At 47.6% G+C, this 18,861-nt stretch overlaps 6 protein-coding genes across 12 annotated transcripts; 2 read left to right on the plus strand and 4 right to left on the minus strand.

Moving 5' to 3' along the window:
* The first annotated feature begins 286 nt into the window (after window positions 1-286).
* On the plus strand, window positions 287-963 carry LOC108036257 (P-selectin). The gene is made up of 2 exons (XM_017112268.3): window positions 287-434; window positions 491-963. Exons 1-2 carry the CDS (start codon window positions 327-329, stop codon window positions 884-886), a joined length of 504 nt encoding a protein of 167 aa, XP_016967757.1. The 5' UTR covers window positions 287-326; the 3' UTR covers window positions 887-963.
* On the minus strand, window positions 923-2,703 carry LOC108036256 (uncharacterized). Its single transcript, XM_017112266.2, has 9 exons — window positions 2,562-2,703; window positions 2,417-2,509; window positions 2,249-2,358; window positions 2,102-2,196; window positions 1,915-2,043; window positions 1,709-1,860; window positions 1,498-1,642; window positions 1,185-1,435; window positions 923-1,121 (listed from the first exon to the last, which is right to left on the minus strand). Exons 1-9 carry the CDS (start codon window positions 2,625-2,627, stop codon window positions 1,002-1,004), a joined length of 1,161 nt encoding a protein of 386 aa, XP_016967755.1. The 5' UTR covers window positions 2,628-2,703; the 3' UTR covers window positions 923-1,001.
* A 132-nt stretch (window positions 2,704-2,835) lies between these two features.
* LOC108036675 (centrosomal protein of 131 kDa) lies at window positions 2,836-7,019 on the minus strand. Of its 2 annotated transcripts, none has more exons than XM_050887875.1 (8): window positions 6,929-7,019; window positions 6,649-6,870; window positions 5,218-6,589; window positions 5,040-5,157; window positions 4,675-4,812; window positions 4,195-4,615; window positions 3,486-4,141; window positions 2,836-3,433 (listed from the first exon to the last, which is right to left on the minus strand). In XM_050887875.1, the coding sequence occupies exons 1-8, from the start codon at window positions 6,953-6,955 to the stop codon at window positions 3,007-3,009; spliced, it is 3,381 nt and encodes a 1,126-aa protein (XP_050743832.1). In that variant the 5' UTR covers window positions 6,956-7,019; the 3' UTR covers window positions 2,836-3,006. The 2 variants fall into 2 exon arrangements, with proteins under 2 accessions (XP_050743832.1, XP_016968446.1); XM_017112957.3 differs by having other exon boundaries at window positions 5,218-6,595.
* A 780-nt stretch (window positions 7,020-7,799) lies between these two features.
* LOC108036600 (E3 ubiquitin-protein ligase RNF12-B) lies at window positions 7,800-16,118 on the minus strand. Of its 5 annotated transcripts, none has more exons than XM_050887626.1 (2): window positions 16,099-16,118; window positions 7,800-9,589 (listed from the first exon to the last, which is right to left on the minus strand). In XM_050887626.1, exon 2 carries the CDS (start codon window positions 9,515-9,517, stop codon window positions 8,105-8,107), a length of 1,413 nt encoding a protein of 470 aa, XP_050743583.1. In that variant the 5' UTR covers window positions 9,518-9,589; window positions 16,099-16,118; the 3' UTR covers window positions 7,800-8,104. The 5 variants fall into 5 exon arrangements, with proteins under 5 accessions (XP_050743583.1, XP_043947952.1, XP_050743582.1 ...); XM_044092017.2 differs by lacking the exon at window positions 16,099-16,118 and adding an exon at window positions 15,838-15,977; XM_050887625.1 differs by lacking the exon at window positions 16,099-16,118 and adding an exon at window positions 15,838-15,977 and having other exon boundaries at window positions 7,800-9,592.
* Window positions 16,119-16,320: 202 nt separating this feature from the next.
* Window positions 16,321-17,988, plus strand: LOC108036432 (zinc finger and BTB domain-containing protein 41). Of its 2 annotated transcripts, XM_050888234.1 has the most exons (3): window positions 16,321-16,811; window positions 16,873-17,126; window positions 17,187-17,988. In XM_050888234.1, exons 1-3 carry the CDS (start codon window positions 16,419-16,421, stop codon window positions 17,791-17,793), a joined length of 1,254 nt encoding a protein of 417 aa, XP_050744191.1. In that variant the 5' UTR covers window positions 16,321-16,418; the 3' UTR covers window positions 17,794-17,988. The 2 variants fall into 2 exon arrangements, with proteins under 2 accessions (XP_050744191.1, XP_016968060.1); XM_017112571.2 differs by having other exon boundaries at window positions 16,873-17,988.
* LOC108036434 (U7 snRNA-associated Sm-like protein LSm11) lies at window positions 17,763-18,859 on the minus strand. Its single transcript, XM_044091697.2, has 2 exons — window positions 18,841-18,859; window positions 17,763-18,787 (listed from the first exon to the last, which is right to left on the minus strand). Exon 2 carries the CDS (start codon window positions 18,777-18,779, stop codon window positions 17,985-17,987), a length of 795 nt encoding a protein of 264 aa, XP_043947632.1. The 5' UTR covers window positions 18,780-18,787; window positions 18,841-18,859; the 3' UTR covers window positions 17,763-17,984.
* Window positions 18,860-18,861: the final 2 nt, after the last annotated feature.

Below are 18,861 nucleotides of genomic sequence, written 5' to 3' on the forward strand. Positions count from 1 at the left end.
AACTTGTATTGATGTAAAGTACATTCTAACCGAACTTTTTCTAAACAAATTTCTGCAATAACCAATTCTAAAATTATTTAACTATTTTATATCATTTTCATTTAATATTTTTTTAAATGATTTGAATTAGTTTAAATTTGTACAAACATATCATTTTATAAATAGGCATAGAACAAATGAAAAGCCAAGCAACTTAAAATAATATCATTACTGTCAACATCAATATAATGGATTTTACCATGGTTTAATAGCGTTATAAGCTCTCTATTGAAATAGGCTTGTTTCGAAATCCGTTCTGTACATTTTTATACAGCAAGCTGAAAACAATGAGTCTGGCCTCGAGGATTCTCTACTGCCTTCCGATTTTACTGATACCCCTGCATATAGAGGAAGCTAATGCCAAGGGAATCTGCCTTTATTTTAGCGATCAACTAGTAAGTAATTTAAGACCATAAAACCGATTTACTGCTAAGCATTTCCTTTACTGCAGGCGACTTGGTTCGATGCCCTAATTACCTGCCAAAAGCATTACATGTGCTTGGCTGATTTGGACACCGAAGTTACCCTGATTCAGATGGAAAGCAAACTGCCACGCGATGACCACAGCTACTGGTTCGGCTTGAATGCACACGAGAAAAACAGCTACAGATATGTATCCTCCAACAAGTCCGCTGATTACTCCCCAGTCAGCTCCAATCTGGTGAACGACGGGGGATGCGCCTTTGTGAAACACGATGATGGCTTTTACAAATTTCTATCGGCCGACTGCCACACAAGGAAAAGATTCATCTGCAGCAGAGCCGAAGAATGCGACGGAGTGAGCATAAGTCCAAGAAAGTCGCAATGTGTCATCAGCCCAGAGGACAAGGAAATTGTGGCCTATTAATTTATAGTTTACCACAATAGTACAAAATAAAGCGTCTTAGGGCAAGGCATAAAGAAGAATTTTTTATGGAAAGTTGACATTTCTGAGATTCAATTCAAGGGTTTCTTAATTCTACCTAGTCTCTAGAAGCTTTTCTCTTTGCTGCCGATTTAAGTTGAGATAGGTGTGCCCGACATTTAGTTTTGTAGGCTTGAACCAGTCGTCCTCCAGGGGAAATGGCAATTGACACATGAATCTAAATGAAAAATAACCTAGGTATACACATAACTAATCAAAAAAGTGTTTGTTGCTCAATCACCTCCAAGTACTGTAGCTCTTTTTCGTACTCCAAAGATTCCTCCATGAGTCGCAAAGCGGTCTGAAACTTTTCCGTGCCCAGGATGTAAGTCATTTCACCTATGTTCTGTTTGTACCACTTGGCGTAGTTGTCGAGGTTTGTCTGAATATCCATGGTTGATGCAGAGGCAGCTCTTGCCGTCAGCAGCAAATGAAGTAGGGATGTCAGAGAGCCAGTAGAAGCGGTTTGCAAAAGTCTGTTTTTCAAATGCTCTGCAAGTGTAAGGAAAATGCATGAGCGGAATGTGGTTCGAAGAAAACAAATTGGTTCCAACTTTTGATATATGTAGTGGTTTCTGGACTGGCCGCACTGGCTATGGACTGCACTAAAATGAGGTAGAACTTCCATTGCCTAAAGGTTTCCGTATTAGACTTTTTGAAAAGGTATTGGAGTACTTCCTGCTGATGTCCAGCAAACATCTACGAATAAGATTCAGTTGAGGAAAAATATAAAGATGTAAAGCCTCCTTTTGAAAGAAATATAACCTTATCGCAGAGGTGCTTTACAAAAGTAAGTTCATCCACACCCTCATTAATCCAGGCGCTGAAGTGGGCAAATGCTTCGTTGATATTGTCCGCTCGATGGAGTTCCAGAAGAGTATTCAAATGCATGTTAATGCAAACAGTTAGGGCGGTATCTAAAGAATGGGTGAAACTATTATTTTAGAACCCCTGTGGTGATGAAAACCCACTTGGCAAGGCTTTGCATAAAGTCTCCACGTAGCCCAAGGTGCTTATTTTAGGATTGCTCACGAGGCCGGAGTACAGATGACTCAAAGCTGAAGTAAGGATGGAGGTTAACCGCAGGGAAGCCTCAGAATCTAAAGATATATACTCAAATTAAAGTACAGAAACCTTTAGGATTGCAGAAAGACTAACTATAAGCTGCGGCAATGAAGATGTTTGTAAGGAGCTCGAACTCGGAGTTCAGGAATATGATCAGGTCCACCTGCAGATCGTCCGAGTTCTTCTTGCTGTGAATGAATAAACTGATCAGTGGGCGTCAACTAATAACTCCATACCCACCTGAGGATGTACTGCGTGGCAGTCAGGATGCGGAGTTCTTGCAGCTGAAGGAGCACCCTGAAACTTCCGACGTTTGCCTGCAACTGGCAAAAGAACCTGGCGGCCAGGAACTGCAAATATATTAACTTTAACTAAGATTGTTTAAAGGGTTTTCACTTAATCCATTACCCTTTCCTTGGCATTGAGAATCTTCAGAAGCTCCCGAAAATCTTCTCTTTCGTATGTTGCAATTTGTTGAAGTCCGCAATGCTTTTGTATGGTCTGAGGAGGAATATGCCAATTATATTGATTAGTATTTAATTAAATAACTTACCCTGCAAACAAAACCAAAGCTGTTTCCGATATTGGAATAACGAAAATCATCCTTCATAACATCCATTTCGCGGTTTATTTTAACAAATTCATTCAAAGCAACAATTTGTTTTTATACCGCGTTTAGTGTGACCAACGCAATATCCAGCTAAAATACCATATAAAAAGGAAATCGATTATTACAGTCTCATTTATCGATGTATTGGCGGTTTAAAAAATAACCGTTACAGTTTTAAACTTAAGAAACATTAAAAACTGGAATAAAATAGAGCAAATGTTTTATATCTGTTGTTTATTTATTAGAGTTTCTAGGTTAGATCTCTCTTGTAAAAACTTATTTTTACCTACAGAGACTAAATTATTGCAAAGGATCCTCAGATGGAGATCCCTAAATTTGTTATTCGAGCTAGCATAATCCATGGTCCCAGTTTTGAAGTATAACCTATCTATTTGACGCAGTAATCCTTGCGCTGCTGTCGTATAACTGCGTTAAGTTTTAGGCACTGCTGTCGTAGGCCATCGTTATCCCCCTTAAGGATCTCAATGGTCTCCTCCTGCCGCTGGATGGTCTGGTGCACCCGCTTTTGAAGCTGATCCATCTCCTGCTTATGGCGCTCGTTGAGCACTCCCAGCTCGCTCTGGATGTCCGCGTTGAGGTTCTCCCTTAGCCTATCCCGCTCCATAATGATGTCGCCGCACATCTTCTTGCTGTGACTGAGCTCCAGTTGCAGTTGCTTCACCTCCGCTTGGCTGTTTCGCACCTGGGCATCTGCCTCCGCCAGTTTGCCACGGGTCTCCGCGTACTTCTCCCGCAGCGACTTCTCCACGCTTTCGGCCAGAACCAGATCCTTCTCGTACTTCTCCTTGAGACGACTAGAAAAAGAGGTGTTCTTAAAATGGAAGAGGTTATGCAGGATTTACTTACTTGATCTTCAGCTCGTGCTCCTCGCTATGCTGCAGTGCATCGGCCTCCATGCGCACCACCAGCTCGTCCAGCTGGCGATCCCTCTCCGCCCGGTAGTGCTGCCTGATCGCATTCTCCTTCTCCGCCTGAGCCAGCTTGGCTTTGTTCTCGTGTTCCGTCTTCCACAGCTCAAAGTCCGCCTGATACTGCTGCTCGATGGTGTTTATGCGGTTCTGGTACTTCTCCTCCTGCTTAGCCATCCGCTCCTGCATCTCGAACTTGGCCTGCTCTAGTTCCTGCTCCTGTTCCCTTAGAGCATCTTGTCTCCTGGCCTGGTGATCGTTCTCCCGCTGCCGCAGTTCCGCCTGGAGACGTTCTCTCTCCGCCGCGAACTCCTCTGTAAGTTTCTGACGCTGCTCCGCCTGCGTCCTTTGCTCCTCCTCCAGCTGGCGCTCGAATCGCTCACGGATGGCAGTGCGCTCCTTCTCGATGATAGCCTCCCGATCCTGGGCACAGCTTTCGCGAATGCCCGTCTCGATCTGCTCGTGCTTTGTGCGTGCCTCCTCCAGAGCGTCGAGCAGCTGCATCTGGTGGGCGCGTTTAAGTTCGGTCACCTCCCGTTGGTGGTCGCAGTTCATCTTGTTGATCTCGGCCTCCAAACCTTTAACCGTGAGTTCCTTCAAGGGGACATCAGTCATTAGACATACAGAAATTATTTAAGAACCCTTACCTTGATCTTCTTGGTATTCTCGCGCACCCAACGCTCGCGCCGAATCTTTTCACCCGCCATGGTGGTCTCCTTGGTCCTGGCCAGCTCCGTCTCCAGGCGGTGCTCCCAGGCCTGGTTTTGGCTCTCCAGACGACGGGTGAGGGCCGCCACCTTCTCGCAAAGAGAACCCTTGTCCTTGAGCAGCTGCTCGATGAAGCCCTGATGGCGGGTCACCACCTCCTCGTAGTGTTTCTTCTGATCCCGCAGCTTGGCTGCAGCGGTGGACTTTTCGGCCCGCAGGCTCTTCTGCTTCTCGCCGCGCAACTGGAAGACATGCTCCTTGGACATGTGGATGGCATTGGCCAACTCATTGGCACGCAGGCTCAGGGCAATCACCCTTCTGGCCAACTGGTGATTGGGCAGCATCAACAGCTCAGAAAGTCTGTATTTAAGAAGAACATTAATAGAAAATCCAAAGAGGTTCTAGGATTCTTAACCCACTTGGGCACCTCATCGGTGACATCGGGTTCCACCACGAACTCCACCTCGGATCGATTGCTATCCGGCATGGAGCGACGTGTCTCCATTAGCGTCTTGTCGCAACTGCTCTCCACATTGTTCAGATAGGCCAAGATGTCCCTGTTAAGAAGGATTTATGTGGAAAAATTACAATGAATTGATCCCAATTTAGGAATTTCTTTTTCCACGTATTGAGAAGAAATATTCTCGGAATCGAAAATAAAAAGTTCTGTATTTTGTTTTTGGAGATAAAGGAATTTTGAAACGTTGTCTTGGTCTTGGAGAATTTGGGATTTAATGGAACTTCTATCTTTTTTGAGATTGAGAAATCAGTGAGCCTTTCTTACTTGTACTTGTCTCCACTTTCAGGAACTGCACCTTCACTAAGCGTCACTGTTTCCGCGGTCTCACAACGAGAGTCCAGTTTCAGATTCAATTCACTGGGAACACGCTCGGAGAAGTTGTCTATTGGACGTAAATGGAGGTTAATGGTGATATTTTTGTAACCCGCAACCCTTAACCCACCCCTCTTCTTGTCCTCTTCGATTTCCTTAATGACGGACACTATCTCATCGTAGGTGGAGTCCCTTGAGTCCTCATTCGACTTAAGAGACGTCTGAGAAGCGGTATCGTTGTCCTGCCCCTCGTCCAGATCCTCCAGTCCCGCCTTGTGCTTGTGGTCGAACTGCTTCTGGTCCTGGATGCTCATCCAGCTGTCCACCTTGTCGAGATTGTACTCGGAGAGCTTTCGCTCCTCGCGCAGGCTGCCCACACTGATGGCCTTCTTGAGCTTCCCCAAAGGAGCAGGATTAGCTGCCGACTTGGTCACCTTGGGCTTGCTGCTCCTGGCAATGGGATCCGCACTGGCGGGCTTCACATTCTCCTTCTTCTTGGCCACGAATGGAGGAGTAGAGGCCACCTTGAGGTAGTTGTTAATCACGGCCTCGGAGCTGCCGCTCCCAAAGGATCTTCTATCGTCCGGCAAGGCTGGCAAGAAATTGTTTTCGCCCCCAAAGTTTCTGGAGCTGGAAGCTGATCTGTAGGCGGTGGCACTGTTGGCAGAGAAGCTGCTGGTGGCTCCGTTCTTGGTCTCGGACAGATTGTTCTGCTTCTCCTTTGAGGGAGAACCGAACTTGTCCAAATAGTTGGGCAGCAGCTCAATGTTGTTGAGGGTTTCGGTTCCCAAGTTGCTTTTCACCGCCTGTTTGTACTCCCTTATGACATTCAGCTCTGGTGTGGGAGCCTTGGGAAGAGTGGGAGTTGGATTCGAGGGCTTGGGTTCCACTAGTTGGGAGGCCTCCACGAACCTGCAACTGGGTGCATCACAGGCACACTTGACCTCCGAGGCGGAAGCCTCATTGGTGCTTGTGGTGGAAGAGGACCGCGTACTGCAAGTGCAGTTCTCCGATGGACACTTGGGGTACTCGTAGGTCTCCGCCAGAACCTCTCCTTCGGCGGCAGTGGAGCCGAAGTGAACCGACTTCTTCTGACCAGGATCGGCCTGCTCCACTTTGCTCAAGAAACTGGGAAGAGTTAGGGGACCCGGGGCGGAGATACTAGACCTCACTTCCTGCTTGTCATTGTCGCAGTCACTGGAGTCCAAGTCGTTGTGCATGTTGGGCTTGCTGAAGGACACTCTGCCCGGAAGATCTGGCTTGGCAGTGCGCTGGAGAAGAGCCCCATTGCTGAGCCCCTGGGCTGCGGAGTAGGAGGAGTAGGATTTGCCCTTTTCACCAGCTGACATGGTGACCAGGAACTGCTCCCCCTCCTCGCTGCTGTCGGGGGTGCGCTTCTGCAGCGAGTAGTCCGACTCGGAGGAGTTGCAGGTGCTGCGGCAGAGCCAGCTGCGCTTGATGGGTTCTTCCAGCAAGGACTTGAGCAGATCGTTGGAGGACACCTGCCGCTAAAAGAGGATGTTATAACAGCGAAAGCCTTGGGGTGCGGCTTGCCACTTACCTTGCTGCTGCTTCTCAGCTCCTTGTCGCTGAAAAAGGTGCTCAGCCGACGACCGAACTTGGGGTCCGCGGACTGAGGTCTGCCCAGGAAGGGCGAGGAGCGACTGCGCTGCTGGAGGAAGTTGGCCGAGCGAGGCCGGAAATGGGGACACGGACTGTGGAGGGTCGTCAGCGAACGACTGGTGTACTTGGGCTTCGTTTTCTGTCGTGTGGCGAGGTTTATCTGCGACCCAAATACCAGATAATCCACGGGGGTTGCGATATAAAGCTGAGGAACCTACCTGCGAGCCCTTAAGACATAAATCCATAATAGCTTTAGGTTAGGCACTCATCTAGATAGTTTTTGGAAGCGACTGCCCTGCCATAGCCTACTGGTTTTCGAACCGGACTAACTGCAGTTTGTTTTGGCCAACGCGGAAAACCGCCACCACATTCGTATCGATTAAACGCATGTGCCGGGCTAGCCATGAGGGTCAGGAGCAGGCCAGATGTTGGTCAGCAATGCAACCCCCGAAAGGCAGGCGGGTTGACATGGTTACCCGACCACCTGACCCACCCCCGATCGCCAGGACAGGTGGCGCGTCTTCCTCCGCAGCATATGATTCACTCCACACCCACTCCATTCAATTATTATTTTATTATTATTCGTGTCCCGCAATCGATCACAGACTGCGGCAAACCAGCGGAATCGAAGTAATTAATCACTGAGGGCAACTGATTGCGAGTGGAGCATATCGAAGCGAAGGTCACAGCACGGGGTTCAATGCTAGACACCGGCAAACACTTTCGGTTTTCATTCAAGAGCACCACTCACTCCCCGAACTCGTGGTCGCAGCCCTCTTCGCGGTGGTATCTCTCCCCCGCCTTATCTAGAACCCCCCCGACTAATTGTAAACATATTTTAAATACCTGAAAGGAACGCAGCCTAATTCCCCATGAATCAAGCGCAGATATCTCGATGGCAGACCCCAATACGCCATTTAAGACCCTTCGAGTTCTAAGACAACATTCGTACCCATAGTTCGCCTCTGACCAAACAAAAACAGTGCTATCTTTGTGGAGCAAGTCAGAGTACTCCAGATGGAAGTAAGTAAAAACACCTCTCAAGTGCCATTCTATAACCCATAGGACACACAGCAGTGCAAAGTCGCATTCTCAATAATAATAATTTATTTAAATAAAGCAAATGGTGTCTATTGCAATAAACGTAGTTTGGTTTAGCAAGTCCCAAGAGCGCGCTCCGGGGACCGGGCCTCCATGGGTGGCTCTACGGGATGGGTGCTCTCCTCTCCACTTCACTCTCTCGATACTGACTGATGCGCGAAGCATAAAATTAAATTTGGCAACATTTCTCGTAATCAACTTAGCAGCTAACACAAAATACAATACAATATAGTTGACGGTTCCTTGTTTAACAAACAAATTGCACTACTCCTGATCCTAGAGGCGGTGATCTCCTAGTCCGCCCTCAGAACGGGCGTCACCTGGACCTCGTTCTGGTCGTCGCTCTTGATGTCGAACTTCAGCTTGGCCAGCTCCTTGAGCTCTCCTCCCTCGGAGCCGGCGGCGGGCACCTCGGTGACCACCTTCACGGTGTCGGGATAGTGGTTCTCACCGCCGCCCAGCTCCTGGGAGAAGCTGACCACGGTCTTGGGCTCGTAGTTCACTCCCAAGGCGCCGCTGGGATCGGGAGTGGGTATGCTGGGGCCATCGCTGCTCTGGCCATTGGTGTGCGAAATGGTGATGGCCTGCTCCTCCTCCTTGTGGCCATTGGTGGCTGGAGCTGCCTCCTCCTGGTGGCCATTGGTGGCTGGGGCAGTCACCTCCTCCTTCTGGCCATTGGTGGCTGCGACAGACACCTCCTCCTTCTCGCCATTGGTGGCAGGAGCCACGTCCTCCTTCTGGCCATTTTCCACAGGAGCAGCAGGCTCCACCACCTCCACCTTTGCTTCCACTGGAGCGGGGGCAGGAGTGGGCTCCTCCTCCACCTTCCTTTCAGCTGCCACTGGCACGGGCTCTGGTTGAGCCACCACCTCTGGCTCCTCCTCCTCGCCAGCCACCGCCTGGTTGACCTGCTCAATAGCCTGGGCCACCTCCTCGGGTGCCACCTCCGAGCTCTGCGCCTGGCCATTGGTGACAGGCTCCTCCGTGTGACCGTTGCTGACGATGGGTTCCGGCTCCGAGATCGGAGCAGAGGTGACCACGGCGGCCACCTTGGGCTTGACCTCCTCGTCCTCCACCTTCTCGGCCACGGGGGCGGGAATCTCGAGGGCGGGTACAATGGCCGGACTGGCCATGGTCTCCACGAACGAGGTGCGATTGGGCGAGTCCGGCGAGATCATGACGTGCGTGAAGTAGCCGCTGCGCCTGCTCTCGAAGTCCAGCACATTCTCCTTGGCCAGTCGCTCCTGGATGCGTCGCTGGCGGCGGATGAACTCCGGCACGTTTTCGTCCTCGCCCTCGGCGGGTGGCGGGGAGTCCGCCAGCTTGGGGCGACGCAGCACCACCTTGGCCGCCTCGTTCTCCGCCTCCGAGGAGCCGTTGCCATTGGTGGCCCAGGTGGCCGCCGCATTCGAGGGCTTGAAGACCCCGTTGAACTTGGTGCCCACAATGAACTTCTGCGGATTCACCGCCGTGCTGGTGGCGCTCTTGTAGGCGTTGTAGTTGTTGTTGGCGGTGGGCTGGGCGGCCAGGGGGTTGCCATTTCCGTTTCCGTTCTCATCGATCTTGGGCGACCGGGCGATGGTGAAGTTGGGCTTGCCGTGGCTGATCAGCAGCTTGGCCGCCGGCGAGGGACTCTTGTCCGGCAGCGGCGAGGGCAGTCCGCTGCGGATCTGTATGCTCGGCTTGTTGTTGACTGTCTCGGCCATCTCTGTCTGCCTTTGAATCTGCTCGCGATCTCGGCTTTTACTTTCCGTTTCCGTCGTTCAAGCTAACGGTCGCTGCTTTTTGTGGGTTAAAGAAAAGAAGGGAAGACAAAGCGCTTTAATGAAACATTCGAGATGGCAAAATTTAAATCATTCAATAATGCAAATTTCCAGCGCCACAAGCACTCAAAGTGAAAGAGAAGAGAGCCCGAGGGAAAGACAAGAAACACGAAAACCCTAAAAACCGCCAGCTAATTGCAACAATTTGGTTTGATTAGCTGGAACTGACTGTAGATTAGTAGCGGAACAGTATCTTATCGCAGGGCCCTTAACGATTTACGGCGAAAAATGTGAACTAGTAAGCCACTTGGCTTTTTAGTTCATGAATGTACGATTAGGTTTCAAAGAATGGGGATAAAATGAGTCAGAGCTACGGAACTGTCTGGACACTTGCTTAAAAGTCTTATCATAGCCATTAAAAAAATAAATATATTTACTAGCCATACCCCTCCATACCCATAAATCATATGCCAATCTGGCCTATGACACCGACTCACTTTCGCAAGCAAACAGCCTGCAATCGTTCAACACGGCGTATGCGTAATTACGCAACCCCAGCCAATGGCAGTGGCAGCGAGAACGCCAGGGTCAGCCCCCGTCCACTGGGTCTATTGTCAGGCCCCAAGGCACATACCGGTCGATTGCTGATAGAGCTAAACTTGCTTAAATATCAATTAGATCGATGGCCCGTCTCGGTCAAAGAGTGTGGCGCTACAAAGCCAGATACCTAATTGTCCGGCGGACGGCAATCCGTTTTCCGATCCAGATCGATCGGACAGAGCCATGTGACCATCAGTTGACCAGGGCACGTAAATTGCTATCGAACCCGATAGGAATACCAAGTGCTATGCGAATGCTTTCATTGCCAGCCCATTTCCATTGGCATAGCCTCTTCCGCCGTCGCACTTCGCGGGGTAATTGAATTAAGAGCTGCAATTTATGGACCTGTGGGCACTGCACTCGTAATTCTAGACGCGTTCGATTGGCCCGGGAGAGGTCAGCTTGTTTTCACCTTCTGATTAATCAGAGACGACGAAAGGCCTCTGCCTTTAACAGATCAATTAGGAAGATAGAAGTATCTCATGTACCATTTTGGATCTATTCTTTAGATAAACCGAAAGAAAACCCGTTTTGAGCCCATTAACATATTCCGTTCATGGCTTTATGAGCCCATATGGAGACATTATCTCTGCCTGATTTTACGATTGACACACTAACTTAATTATTCCTCATTCGGCTGGCAAACTGGCCCAGGAAAGTGCGTCATATGTGGCTTTATTTCAATTACTCCCTTAACCTGTTGCTGGAGCCCCATGACAAACAATTAAACAATGTCTGGCACTGATAAAGGCGAAGCGAAAACGAATTTGTAGCCGCCCCCCGGATACTTCTCGTGTTTTTCAACTCTGCCGCCTGGCTTAGCGGGCAATTGGCTGGTTTTATGGGCCCAGGGAGGAGTGCTAAGTGGCCACAACTGGGATGAAACTCTGGCCAGAGATCGCGGCAGTAGCCGCGTTTGTTTTCGCCCCTCTGTTTGCTGTTTGTATATTATTTTCCCACTTGGTTAGCCGGCAATCGGCTCCGCGTTCGACCAATTGGCCTTGAAATAGCTGCTGTGCACAGCCGCTTGAAGTGCACTGCCGCCTGTTTTCGTTACCAATTTGCATAAGGCGAGCGAGAGTGAAACACTATAGGTGTTTGTGCTCAATTTATGCATAGAAATATACATAATCATGCTAACTACTTGAGATTCTTTAATAAAATAAAGTGCTATTTTTATGGTCAGAACTCACACACATATCATATAGCATGATTACCCATCTAGCTTTTAAAAATGACCTTATAATTGGTATTCTGAAGTGAGTTTTATGATTGATCTGTAGATTTTTGAAGATAACAAACAGGAAATATTTTAAATACAGAAAAAAAATTGTGAAATTTGATTTTTTTTTAAATATAAAAAAATTTAAAAAACATGTTTAAATGCCTAATATTATAGCATTCTTCTTCATAACGATTGCGTTCTTTCGAGGGAAATTTAGTTGAATAATAAAAAAATATATTTGCAATGGAAAGGCTAGCCACAATCAGTAAGCTCATAGTTGTTGAGTAATAACTCAGATTATTTCAAAGTTCAGCTCCACAAAAATGTTGTTTTTTCGAAAGTATTTCAAAACAACAAGATATCTTTGTTTATCGTCTATCAGCGAAAGCATCCACTGAGCAAGATATTGAAAAATTCCCGACAATACAAGGGAATGGCCACTTTCCTCCAACCATTTCGCCCGAATTCTTTGCATCTTCGCATTCAGGGTGTGAATTGAGACGAACTAAAGCCCGGGCCATAAAAGAGCGTTTGCCCTGGAAATTCGATTGGGAGTTGCGTGAGCTGGGTGCGTCTATCACTCGGCAGATCAAGTTAGTCTCCCCGCCGTTCCCACCTTCCTGAACCTTTCCTCCGGTTTACCTGGCCCTGCGGCGTCTTTGTGGTTGCTGGCAGACTAACTCGGTCAGCACTGGCACTGTGTGAACCGAAAACGAGCGCAACAATTGCAATCTGTTTACATCTCTTGGGAACCTGGTGTGGGCTGGCCTGGCCAAGAGCTACGACTCGGGGGGCCCATAAATATCAGCCAGAAAGGGTGCCAAGTCGGCGGGCTAATCTTATCGAAGACATGGCCAAAATCGGGCTGATAGGCGGGGGCCAGCATAATCCGCCGCGAGATAGGGCTGCACTTGGGATCGGAGACCCGGCCCTGGTGCTGGAGTATTACCCAATCATGTGATTAACCCTAGAGAGCGCGAAAAGAAAGTGAAATCGGTGGGCTCGCAGAAAAACATGAGCCATAGCCCGCCGAGTTCAAGGCACCGCGATGGATGTGCTTTGCCGCCTGGCCGCATAATTAGTTGTAAATATTTTTATGCGCTCCATGGGACTTATGGTTATGAGGCGCCGAGAAAGCCAGGGCAGCTCGCCCCTCGATTAGGGCCTCTGTGTGGATAGAACGTGTTCGGGATGCGCGGCAATTCGTTATAGATGGGCAATTTAGCGGCCACAAATGTCAAAGTCACGAACGTGGAGCGTAAGCGGCTTTTTTCTCTGCTTTTTTGGCAGCGGCCAACGCGGCGTATGAGCGATCGTAAGGAGCTCAGACGATATTACACGTTTGCAGCTTTTCGTTCGGCTGCTCCGCTCTCCAAATATTATTATTTTTGGCACACACCTTTAATTGGGGGCTAACTGTCCGCTGCGTTACCGTAAAACGCCAAAACGTAACTGAAAACTGAACGAGCAACTTCGAAGTTCGAACGCCTGGAGTCACATCGTCGCCGCTCGTCGGCGGCTATCGCTCTGCTCGTGCGCATATACTCGGCTGGCTACATGGCAAAATAAATACGAATTCCAAATACCAGATACGAGATACGACCGACGAGAGACCCGCAAAGCTGTTGGCCACTGGCGCTTAATAGCCGTGGCCCACAGAAAAATGCCCTGGAGGCGCCCTGCGTGAAAGGTGCGCTCCGTAACATCCCCCAGAAAAGCCAGAAAAGCGGGAAAAAATGGGTATAGCCAAGGCTGATGTGTGTACATTACTTAATTGCTTGCAAATTATGCACCATCTGGCGTGTGGAGCCCTTGGGCAGCCCAAAGTGGACACTTCCGACGGGCCAAATCGAAGAGAATCCCCGTAATTGCCGCAAATATTTACGGGTACTCACAAACGGGGTTTACACGTGCCGCAGTCGCATGATCTGCTGATCATGATTATCTGTTTATTTGCTCGGCAAATGGGAACAACTTGTCGTTGACTCACTGCCTGGCATTGCATTGGCATTTGTTTGCTCAGCCCAATGGGTCAGCAGAGCGGGACTATTGCCTTAGACAGACACGGGCTAAGATTATCGCGGCATTGCCTTATGACCACTGCAATTACGGCGTATTTATAGATCGGTTATTAGGGAACCCGACCGAGCAGGCTGTTTTCAAGTGCCGTACTTAGTAAGTATTATGCAAAGACGAGCCAAAGTTCGAAACCATTAATATTAGGTGTAATCTCATCTTCATACAATCGTTACTCGAGATACTGTCCACCCAGTAAAGTATGTCAATACGGAGAAAACCCTATATTTTATAATCTATATAGTTTTTGAGCAAGTCATTAAAGTCAAATATTTATCAGGTGGAATTTTTGGCAATTTCAGGCAATTGTCTCCATTAGGCAATAGTGTTTGTCACTGCAGATAACAAATAATTTATTTTGCAATCTTTATAGTTCATAAATAACCAAATATAACTCACATATTTATAGCGGAAATTTGCGGAAATAAAAACTCACATAATGCTAAAAAATAAACAATGTCTATGCATGTATGGCAATAAGGACATAAAATAATAAAGATAATAACCGCGTCAAGACAAAGTGAGTAGACCTTTGAAAAATATTAAAGATAATAATTTTTAAAGCATATTTTCAGCATTTATAATTAGCAACAAAAGGTTTATTGAACTTAGTTTTTGTGTGTTATTATAGTTTTTAACTAACACCCTTTTTCACACATTGAGCTTCCCGTTTTGAAGTTCGCATGAACACTAGAGTTCCCGAAAACGCAAACACACGAAGCCATATCGGCTGTGATAACTATGGCCAACACCGAATTTTATGAGCTAGTGTTGTGTTTTTCTGTCGCAGGTTGATTATTTTGCTGATAGCGAGAGCAAAGTGTGTTTGCCTTTGGCACGACTACGATTCTGCTGGGGCCCCATTCGAAAATGCGAGGGCTTCCGCGCAAAGGCGACCGATTTCCCCCGGTGGCCGTGAAAATCCCGGGGGAGTGGCGGCGGGATGTGGCAGAGCGGATTCGTCGGCAGTGGAGTGGGAAAAGCTGTTTAACCTGTGCCCGCGGGGAGTGGCCTGGCCCCGAAACGGAATGAATGCCCCATATACATGCCGCGCGGTCATCAAAAGCCTGGAAAACTGGTAACGCGGCACAGAGAAAAAATACAGCACATATAGGTCATCGATTCGGGAGTTTTTCACCTCGGTCTGCCTTTGGGAACCCTCCTTAAGACATCTTATAAAAAACAGTAGTATGTTAGCTACTATTTAGAATCGAAAGTAGCTAAATCTGATAAGTTAATATTTTTCTTCTTGAGAAAATACTATTTTGTTTCTCACGAAGAATAAAAAATGAAATAGAATGTAAAATTTTTCAAAATTAATATTTTATCATAGTGGGAGAAGATCTTAAAGGCGAGCATCCTTTCGACTTGTATCTATATAAATATTTGTGATTGCCTTATTGATCTAACGATGAGATTAAGGCGTGATAATTATAAGTTGACCTTTAATAAAATTAAAAAAAAAATGATGAAGATTAAGATGATTATATGACAGCACGAGTCTTTAAGACAGGAATGCACAATGCTTTTTTTTAAGAAATAAGTATTTATTCTTGTATGATTAATTGATAAGCCCCATATTTTGCTGTATCTGTGTGTCGACCTGTTTTCGGCTAGCGGAGGAAGCCTGTTTTGGCAGAACCCAATGGATGTGCTAATTACCGGGATACCGGACTCCAGAACTCCCCAATTCCAGAACTCCACGTCTATGCACATCTCCACTGGCAGCTCCCCAGACGATGTTTGCACATCATTACAATTACGCCGCCGAGTGCTTTATTTTAATGATCTATTTGCGAGCGCGGTTGAATAACACGCTAATTGACACACAACACAGACGGACGTGCACTTGAGCCGGAGTCGCAGTCAGCGGCGGATTCCGATTGGATTCGTATTCGCAACCTTGACAAAGAAAATTTCCAATTAACGGCGCTTGCCAATTTGCGTACACTGCGCGAAAAGGAAGGCACGCACGAAACTGGCACACGCCGTTCGTTAAGAACTTATTCATTTTTAGCAATTATGCCATAATGGCGGTAGTTAACAAATTGGGTCGCCGCTTCTGCGAGCGGAGAGAACCGAAATACTGGCCACTGCGTGTTCGAGGGGCAAATTGCTAATCACAAATGGCAAATATGGATGAAAGAAAACACATTGATTGGCTTGATTATGCACAATAAATAAGAGTCGGTGACTTTGTTCACTTTTGTCAGCTTTCCATTCGCTTATGGTAAATTGCTGGGCGCTGCCGTTGCTGTTGCGGCTGCCAATTAAAATAGAAATTGTTGACCAGCCCAGCCGAAAAGTCTGTCGTTTGCTTTGCATAAAAATTTAAAACTTGATCGCACAAAACGAAACATACGAATTATTATTGTGGCTATTGTTGTTGTAGCTGGCTGCACGCGGTGTAAAACTTTCGAATCTGCTGCCTTGGATCGGATCGGATTGGATGGGATCGGAAACGTTTGGACCGCGCAAAAACGCTCTGCACAGGCGCGTAACGTGTTTTCAACTGAGCTCGAGATCGCGGCTACACCAACAGCAACACCAAAAGCAGCAGCAACAGCAACACCCAAAGCAGCAACAATGCCAGGTTTAATGAATGAAAGCGCAAGTTTTTTACCCGCTTTGTCATCCAACAATGTGCACTTTTTAAACGTTCGCCACAAAGTCTGTCCTTTGAGTGCACAATCAAAAGACTGCAAAACAAAAGCCAAAACAAACATTGCTTTTTGATCAAGTGTAAGCCACGATTTGAATTCGATAGGCCAATGAGTGCCTATCGATAAGTCTCAGGCGATCAAGCATTTTTCAACACTGGCTTTGTGTAACCTGTCGATAGCCGAATCGATTTCCATCTTCTGATATCGGCTATCAAACTTGCTTATCAGATTTGTTTTGTTTGTTTATTTATTTTTTAAATAGCATGATAAATCTTTAGTCATGACTCCACAACTTTTAGATGGCCATCACTATGTGGAAAGTGCACGTGTTTACATGAAGAGAGACTCCTCCATTCTGATCAAATGCTGCCTCTGCAATGCGGACACTTTTGCCGGTGGCAAGTGGGAGGATTTCACAAGACACCTGTTGCAAGGACATGGAGAACTCCACCAGTCAGATCCAGATATGGATGAGATCCAGGACGAGGTACAGATAGAGCTGAGCAACCTCTTAGAGGCGGGCATTGGTCAAGAAACCCAGTTGGCAGAAGAGCAGGAGGAGGAAGTGTTCACCGATGTGGAGTTCCTTGATGAGGAGGAGGAAACGGGGGATCCTATTAGCTCATCGGAGAAAGAACAGGATCAGGAAGAACATGAGGGGAGCATCCACCAAGTAAGTTTCCTTGGTTCCTAAAGAATTCCACTTATTTTACCTGCTTGTTTACTTCCAACAGGTTTACATTCTAAATAAACCAAATAAGCCCTTCTACAGTTTGCAGCGCACCAGTCCCGAGATCATTCAGTATTTCATAGAGCTCCTGCGCCGGCACCAGCATCTCTGGAGCAGCCACCATGGGATCAACAAAAAAATTCGCTTGGAGAGCTCTAAAAAAGTGGCACAGGCGCTGTCCCATCGATTTGGGTTCCATTTGGAGGCTAAGGTGGTAAATGCCAGTGTTCGATTTCTGCAACTCTGGTTTGAACGACAGTACGTAATGCAATTGAGCAACTCGGGCTTTCGATGTCGCTATCCAAAGTACTTCCACAGCCTTCTGAGATTCATGCCCACCAGCCATATCTCGGTGACCATTTGCGAGGAGTGCGACCGGCGTTGCCTCAACGAGCGCCAACTGCGACTGCACAAGTTCCGAGTGCATGGAGGACCCAATCCGAATACATGCCATGTGTGCCACCAGGGCTTTCCGCTCGCCTCGAAGCTGGAGCAGCACAAGGCGCGCTACCACTTTAAGCCGCTGGAGTGGCAGTGCAGCCAATGCGACTACAATGCGCCTTCCAAGTGGGACTTTCAGCAGCATCAGGCCATGCACGCCGGACAGAGGAACTACACCTGCGAGGTGTGCGGGCACACCTGCAAGACCAGCTCCGCCTTGGCAGTCCACCGTCGAACGCACGACCAGCCACGACTACCATGTCCCCAATGCAACCGGCGATTCCGAGAGAACTACACCTTGAAGTGCCACATCCGTAAAATCCACGAGGGCGACAGCGCGTGGAGGTTCTTTTGTAGCATTTGCTCGCGAAGATTTCAAGCTAAGGAAATGCTGAAGCTGCATGAGTTGGTCCACTCCCAGAGGGAAGAAAAGGAGTCGGAGGACACTGAAGATCCGGAGGAACTAAATACAACTTTTAATTAAGTACTTTTTTGGAAACTGATAAGAACAAATTTAACAGCACAACTTTTTTTAAGACTGAATCTTACATGGTAATAACAATAGTTATAAAATGAATTATAACTTAACTGTTTTACTTTTTTTAATATGTTTCTTACCTACGTATATATTTCATTGAGTGACTGTCGAATTAAGAAATAAAAACAAACTGGGCCTTACTTTGCCTTAGCTACTATACTAACTATAACCACATTTTCGCCGCGTATTAAGATCTGTGGCAGATCTCGCTTTACCTCAACGTTCTTCCGGTTTAAACTTTTGACATGGGTCTTGGGAAGAGTAATGCCCAGCTCCCTAAGCCGCTTTGTGCAATCAACAGGTGTGTCGCAAATGTTTTGTTCTCCGTAATTGTACTTTCGTCGCTTCCAGGTTTCGGTAGCATTTCGCAGCAGCAGGTTCCACTGCTTGTCGAAGGCCACCAGTTCACCCTCGACGCTGCCGCCCACTGCTCCCTGCTTGCGAGTCACCACCCTAACTCGTACCTCTTCGGGATACTCCTTAGTTTCCTGGGGACTGCCCGAAGGAATGCACTTCTTAAGCACTCCCAGGGGACCGACAGAGCTCTCCATGTAGGTGAATATGTTGCGGTGGTGCTTCTTGTTCGGGGTCCTAGTCGTGGGCATCTGATGTGGCTCAAAGCGCCGCTGAGGAGGCTCCGCAATGTCTGCAGACCTGGAGGAAGATGCCTTCTTCAATGCACCCTGGTCTCCTCCTCGGGTTTCCGGTTTCTGCCGCTTGTTCAACTGCCAGATGCCGAACTTTTTGAGCGCACTCTCGAAGGCGGCCAGATTTTGGTAGAGGACTTTGGGGACCACATCCGTCACCTTGTAGTTGGGTTCGTACAAGGCTCGCAGCGGATTAAACTGATCACTGCACACATCCAATTCGGGATCTTGGCTGGGAGCATCTTCCTTTGAACTTTTTGGATCCTTCGGTTCCCTGTCATCCATTTTTGATCCTGAAAAGTCTCTGACAATGGTGTTTGTTTTGTAAACAAATCCGCCGGCTTACCAATTAGGTCGATAACAGTTA

The sequence above is a fragment of the Drosophila biarmipes genome, chromosome 2R (genome assembly GCF_025231255.1).
Source record: "Drosophila biarmipes strain raj3 chromosome 2R, RU_DBia_V1.1, whole genome shotgun sequence".
NCBI lineage: Eukaryota > Metazoa > Arthropoda > Insecta > Diptera > Drosophilidae > Drosophila > Drosophila biarmipes.

Coding starts and splice junctions, on each gene's coding strand:
- LOC108036257 (XM_017112268.3), top strand. CDS start 327: ATGAGTCTGGCCTCGAGGATTCTCTACTGCCTTCCGATTTTACTGATA. Junction 435..490: donor TTTATTTTAGCGATCAACTA/GTAAGTAATTTA, acceptor CCTTTACTGCAG/GCGACTTGGTTCGATGCCCT.
- LOC108036256 (XM_017112266.2), bottom strand. CDS start 2,627: ATGGATGTTATGAAGGATGATTTTCGTTATTCCAATATCGGAAACAGC. Junction 2,197..2,248: donor GCCACGCAGTACATCCTCAG/GTGGGTATGGAG, acceptor ATTCATTCACAG/CAAGAAGAACTCGGACGATC. Junction 2,044..2,101: donor CTTCATTGCCGCAGCTTATA/GTTAGTCTTTCT, acceptor ATATATCTTTAG/ATTCTGAGGCTTCCCTGCGG.
- LOC108036675 (XM_017112957.3), bottom strand. CDS start 6,955: ATGGATTTATGTCTTAAGGGCTCGCAG. Junction 4,813..5,039: donor GAAAGTGGAGACAAGTACAA/GTAAGAAAGGCT, acceptor CCTTCTTAACAG/GGACATCTTGGCCTATCTGA. Junction 4,142..4,194: donor AGAATACCAAGAAGATCAAG/GTAAGGGTTCTT, acceptor GTCCCCTTGAAG/GAACTCACGGTTAAAGGTTT.
- LOC108036600 (XM_050887626.1), bottom strand. CDS start 9,517: ATGGCCGAGACAGTCAACAACAAGCCGAGCATACAGATCCGCAGCGGA.
- LOC108036432 (XM_017112571.2), top strand. CDS start 16,419: ATGACTCCACAACTTTTAGATGGCCATCACTATGTGGAAAGTGCACGT. Junction 16,812..16,872: donor ATGAGGGGAGCATCCACCAA/GTAAGTTTCCTT, acceptor TACTTCCAACAG/GTTTACATTCTAAATAAACC.
- LOC108036434 (XM_044091697.2), bottom strand. CDS start 18,779: ATGGATGACAGGGAACCGAAGGATCCAAAAAGTTCAAAGGAAGATGCT.